This window comes from Phoenix dactylifera, chromosome 9, assembly GCF_051530095.1.
Source record: "Phoenix dactylifera cultivar Ajwa chromosome 9, Ajwa_hap1_PhDact_Kaust_v1.1, whole genome shotgun sequence".
NCBI classification, from domain to species: domain Eukaryota; kingdom Viridiplantae; phylum Streptophyta; class Magnoliopsida; order Arecales; family Arecaceae; genus Phoenix; species Phoenix dactylifera.
The window spans coordinates 26,299,129-26,305,128 of NC_143198.1; the positions used below are offsets into that span (position 1 = coordinate 26,299,129).

At 41.8% G+C, this 6,000-nt stretch overlaps 1 protein-coding gene across 1 annotated transcript; it reads right to left on the reverse strand.

Moving 5' to 3' along the window:
* Positions 1 to 1,052: 1,052 nt before the first annotated feature.
* LOC103698687 (protein ACCELERATED CELL DEATH 6-like) lies at positions 1,053 to 4,886 on the reverse strand. Its single transcript, XM_008780729.6, has 3 exons — positions 3,897 to 4,886; positions 2,555 to 3,090; positions 1,053 to 2,112 (listed from the first exon to the last, which is right to left on the reverse strand). Exons 1-3 carry the CDS (start codon positions 4,588 to 4,590, stop codon positions 1,324 to 1,326), a joined length of 2,019 nt encoding a protein of 672 aa, XP_008778951.4. The 5' UTR covers positions 4,591 to 4,886; the 3' UTR covers positions 1,053 to 1,323.
* Positions 4,887 to 6,000: the final 1,114 nt, after the last annotated feature.

A 6,000-nucleotide genomic window follows, 5' to 3' on the forward strand; every position in this document is an offset into this window, starting at 1 on the left:
GGTTTATTTTGATGGAATTTAGTCTGGTTCTTTGTACTTAATTATGTACCTCAGAATGCATGGCACCTATTTGTTTTTTTGGTGCATGACATTGCTTCTCAGATACTTATTGCTCCAACGTCTCGCCATGTTGAATTGATATTCTTGGTTTGTAGCCGTTCTGGTTTGCCAATATTTGGATTTGTTAAACTTTTTTGTAAGGTGGTGATATTATTTGATTATTCTGGCAGGAAATTAGTTACCCATGGGTACAGATAGAGTTTGTATGCAAAGGAAATTAAAAATAGATTAGTACGAAGTTGCAGATCGGTCGAAGTTTGAGAAGATTTATGCAATTTTGATGATTTAGTAGGGAATATTGATCGATGCCTTTCAGTTATCGACGCTAAGTGGTTCATATGTTGATAATGAGCATTGTTATAGGTACAAGTGGTGTGCATAACCATTTATTGGCCATGTGGTTTGGCCCCAGTCAAATGGCTGGAATGGGAGTCACCAATTCTCATTTTTATTTTAAAATCCAACTTTTCCCAACCAAATAAGCCTCTAATTCCAACGTCATTAGAGCTCTCTTTGCACTTGCTTGGCCAAATTTGGAGAAATTCAGGCCGAATTGAGCTAAACTTCCTGCAAGATTATTTCCTGCAACAGCAGAATCTTGTGGAATTAATGGGCTGGGCCGGGCCTCCATTCAATGGCCAATACGCTCAGACGTAAAAGATCTAGACCAGCGGCTGCTACGAGGGTCCCGGCCACCCATGTGCACGATGACTTGTTTGCCTTGAATCTGAGCAAACCTTTCTAGTCTGGCTCATTACACAAGATTTAGCATGGTTCTCAAAATCATTTGTTATGGCATCCAGAGTTATGATTTGTTATATAACACTATACTATCTCATACGAGTCGTATCAAACCATATTGATTAGTTGTTGAGACTTGATATCTTCTTCATATCGAGTGTTGGTATCAAAATATATGCCACACTGATAATCAATCGGTATGGAATATACCGGTTGGATGCCTGTAGAGGATCCGGGACCAAGATTTAAACTTCAGTACATTTCTTCATCATTTAATTCTATCTCAAAACCAAGTGAAGCTGTAATCTTTGCTCGGTCAAAGAAGGTTGAAAAAAGAGAGAATTTTCTTTTCCTCTCCATTTACATGTCCATAAAAGCTAAAATTTTTAGCATAGAGACAGAAGATTTTACATGTGAAAAATAAAAAATAATTAAAATATTACTCCCAATGCAATGCATAAGCTATCTTTGGACTTCTGTCAGCTATGCAGGCTGACAACTGCCGCTTCGATTCTTACACACCTAGAGCATCGCTAACAGGAAAAAGATAGCATAAACGCCCAATGTCCGAAGCAGATAAAAAATGAGACGTCTACCGCGCAGCAAACCACCACCAAGACGTTTCTTATCATAGGGGCGTAATGTTGGGGAATTACGTTGTCTGTACCCTTGCCTGATTCTTACTGTTATCAGCAAAACACAGAGCTTATAATTTGACAGCATATCAGCTAAAAGAGGGGCTCCGAGAGCAATGATGCATAAAAGAATGCTGATACGCTTGCGGCTGGGAGGCAACGCCACATATATACCCATCGCGAATGCAGTGAACATGCCCTGAAATGCCACCCGTTGAAATTTTGCAGCCCACCCAAAAGCCCGTCTGCGAGTAGGTCTATCATATACTGACGTTCCTGCATACATGAGCCAGATTGTGGCTACGATGGAGCAGACCAACGCGGAGGCATCTGAGACTAGGAATACCTTGAAAGCATACTCTTTTGCTAGAACTGCTGTGCCACGGCCTGGATGATCATCAGCTATGTACCCTCCGGGGACGGTGAAACCAGCAGCAAATGTGACCGTAGCAATCAACACCGTAGCAATCCCGTAATTTTTGGCTAAATCGACCTGTTTACTGATTTCCTTGTCCTCGACGTTGGATGATTCTTTTTTGAACTTATCATCGCCGGACAGTTTCTCTTTGGTCTCATCACTGGATAATTTGCCGCTCTCTAAATCATGAAATATTTCTCGTGGACCGGACAGAGCATTTGTTAAAGCCAAGCAGTTGGTAATGCAGACTTTTGCATTCTACGGTGCAAGAAAAATTTTATAACATAAAAAGAGAGATTAGTTGAAAGATTGAGAACACTACATGTTTAGTTCACATTAACATATCCTCTTCTTATAAGCGAGCATCCCAGACCTGATGATAATATTATTTATTAAAAATACGGATTTTTTTGGGTACAAAAGGTAAGGTAATTCTGGATCTCTTCACAATATAAGAGCCGACGTCTCGTTAACAGGATTGGCATTTATTATCGTAAGAAATGAATGCTCATTATCAAGATTTATGTTTGGAAAACTATCTAGGGCGGTCATATATATGTGAGTTGCAGAAAAAGTGCTTATGCTCCAAGCATAATCTCTCTGTGTCCTAGTGTTCGTGTGTGCGCGTGCGAGAGAGAGAGAGACTACAACTTGTCATGTATGGCAAGCAAAACATGCACGAGGTTGTTAAGAGTTTTACCATCAGGAATTGCAGGCCTCTATCCGACAATTGGTAAGCCAAGTCGAGAGGGGTGAAGCCGTCGTGGTTGATAACGTTGATGCATACGGTTTTGTCCCGGAGAAGAAAATACACGCTCGCTTTGTGACTTTTTTTAACAGCCGTGTGTAACGGCGTATTTCCCTCGTTATCCTGGTCATTTAACAGCTTCCTGAGATCCGGTCTCTTGGAGATAATTTTCTTGACCGCATCTAACCTTCCACATTTGAAAGCGACATGAAGAAAATTCTTTCCCTCGTTGTCTAATAATTCATCTGTATCTGGGCACTGTTTTAAAATCTGTCGAAGTATACGAACGTTTCCCTTACTAGCTGCCATGTGTATGGGAAATGAGCCATTGGCATCTGGTTGGTAGGCTGTAGAGGGATCGCGCACTAATAATAGCTTCACCGTATCATGATGACCATACAAAGCTGCATAATGGAGAGGAATTCTCTCCAAGAAACCGACATCTTTGGCGAGCTCTGGCTTCCGAACAAATAAGTCTTGTGTAATTTCTATCACGTAAGCATCATGAAAGGTATCGTGAGTACTTTGTGTTATACAATGTTCATGATGCTTTCACAAATTAAAAGACGGAGCATTGTCTTCCATGCATATACTTGCTCTGTACTCTGCTTATGCATCTATTAAGATATTTAGTCAAATGGCGAATAATCACAAGAACACTAAAAGAAGAAAAAATCAAAGTTTGTTATTTGTTATGAGGGAAGCTACCCATTGTGACCGAAAGTTGCCAACTGAACCTTGATAAGCCAAAATGGGCAAGAACAGCACCAGCTAGGAAGGGGGCCAAGCCGATCCACTCGATCACATCTGGTTCCGACAACATCCCAGCTACTTTATTTTTGGGCTGATCCCTTAATTTCAATAAAAGCCAGTTGGCAATCTTACCTCCCTTATCATCAAGGAAAAAACAGGCCAATCTCTTAAGGCATGGGTTCTTCCCAGTGAATAATTGCGTTTAGTAGTCGCTTAATTCCTACTTTCTGGATCTTCTTAGGTTGAGGGAAAGATTCCTAGATGGCCGTACTTTTCTTTTCTTTGTTTCATTAATTTTTTTGTAGGTAATGTTGATCTATTTTGCTGGGTGTGTGCAGCGGTTGCCCATATGCTCCTGAATGGCCTTGATTTGTTGTATTGTTTGATATATCTTTTTTGTTCCTTTTGTATTATGATCATTTCACAAATGAAATGGTGGTTTCACACTTCATATGAAATGGTAGTGATCTACTCACCTTTTCTTCAACAAAAAAAAAGAAAAAAAGAGTGAGGTCAGTATGTAGGTCAAGCGCTCGATTACCTGGACTCAGGAGGACTGCTGCATGCAACGCCGTGTTCTTGTTAGGGCCTGTGTAAGATTCTGAAGCAACTTTCTTCCAGGAGGTAGAACGTAGCAAGGCTCTAGCTACATCGAGGGATCCTGTCGCGATGGCCAGATAGAGTGGAGACATGCCGGCATCGTTCAGCAAGGATGCCAGTCCGGCATCCTCGTTCATCAGTACATTGGCCACGCCCACATGGTTATATTTGGCAGCCTCATGCAAAGCATTCGCCTCGTCCCTATTCCTCGCCCTCAACACTCTTTCTTTGATCCCTTTCTGCCTTGCAAACTTGATGATGGAGGTGACCATCTCGTCATACCCAGCCCTTGCAGCGCAATGCAATGGAGTGTCAAGCCTCGTGTTTGGTGCTACCAAAAGAGAGATCTCTCTACGACAGATTTCCTTGGCAAACTCGACATGTCCTTGGCTAGCAACTATATGGAGGGTCGTGTTCCCCTCTAATGTAACTCCAAGGAGGCTGCAGGTATCTTCTTGTGTTGGAGCATCCTCTCCTGGTCGTAGTAACTCATCCAAAATTCTTCTGTCTCCTGATCTTGCGGCTTTGAACAATTTAGGATTCATGGGTATGCGATCGGGCTGGACTTCCCTTGGAGGAACTTCAAGATCGGAATTCGTTTGTGCTGTTTTGCTTGTCATGCTCTCCTCGACCATAATTACAGCAGCTTTGTGTGCTTCAAGGACTGCTATCTCTCCCTCTTTTAATTGAAGGGGCTCGGCTATAGTTTCATCAGCTTTATGTGCTCCAAGGAGTGCTCTCTCTCTCTCTCTCTCTCTCTCGATTGAAGGAGAGGCGATAAATCTATCCAAATTTATTTATGGAGAAGTATGTAACAAAGACAGGCCAAGAGAATTAGCCCGAAAGAAGTATATTTTTTGATGTGACAGGAGGAAGGCAAGAGCTTTCCACAATTTATTAAAAGGTAACAAAGAATAAAGTGTTTAGAAGTGGGAGTAGGAAAGAAAAAAGCAGAGTGATACAAAAACAAAGTTTAAACTTCATTTAATGGTTGTCGTATCTTATTTCACATTACTCTTGTAATTACGGGTGCAAATAAATTGAGTTGGATCGGATCATGAGTGATCTTAACTCAATCTAGTTTTTTATTCGGACCCTAATTTTAGACTCGCACTCAATCCAATAAAAGATTAACTTTGGTCAAATCGAATCCACAATTATAATTTTTGATCCAATGAATAATACAGATCGAATCGGATTCATATATAATTCGGATCCAACTTAAAAAAATTTAGATTCGGTTTCGGTCCCTATCCAAAATTATTGTTAACTGGGTCCTGCGGTAGCAACAAAGAGAGCCCCCACGTGCGGCACATTGGTGGTGTCAGCCCCCACGAAACTTCCCGCTCTCCTCCATTGCGGGCCCCAGCTGGACATTTATGCATGTCTCCTGGATGGTTGCTGCAATGCCATGTTCTCTCCTGGATGGTTGCTGCAATGCCATGCATTTCCCATTTTGGGACCGCAGGGCCACAGCCCGCAGGAGATTATCCATTTTGAACAACAACTACAACGTACAATCATTGCCACATAAATATATCTATTTGCAAATAATTTACATTATTCCAAATAATGAAAAGGCCAAAGGAGGGTTCTTCTAGTATGATTAAACAGTGTGTAAACATCACGAGATGCTCGTAGCCTACAGCGGCCAACGACTGCATATTTCCAAAGGAAAAAAAGCTTATAATTAATAAAAAGCAAGCAGGTTGCTATTACTTTACTGGAGACTATATTTGCAAATACTATAGCAGTTGATCTACTCTACCTTCATCCCACAGAATGCACATTGCAGCAACCATTCAGGAAGGGAGGCATGGATATCCAACGAAGGAGAGCGAAAAGTTTCATGGTGGGTGCTGACACCACCAACGTGCTGCACGTTTCGCGATGTCACCGTAAGAAACACGGTCTCTTTTGTTTGTTAATTCTATATGGTGTGGGAGGGGGGGCGGGGGGGTTATTTTGGGAAGACCTTGACCCCTCTCGAGGCCGAAGGCTTTCTTCGTTGCCACCGTAGGACCCAGCTGTCCAGTGGTGTCACT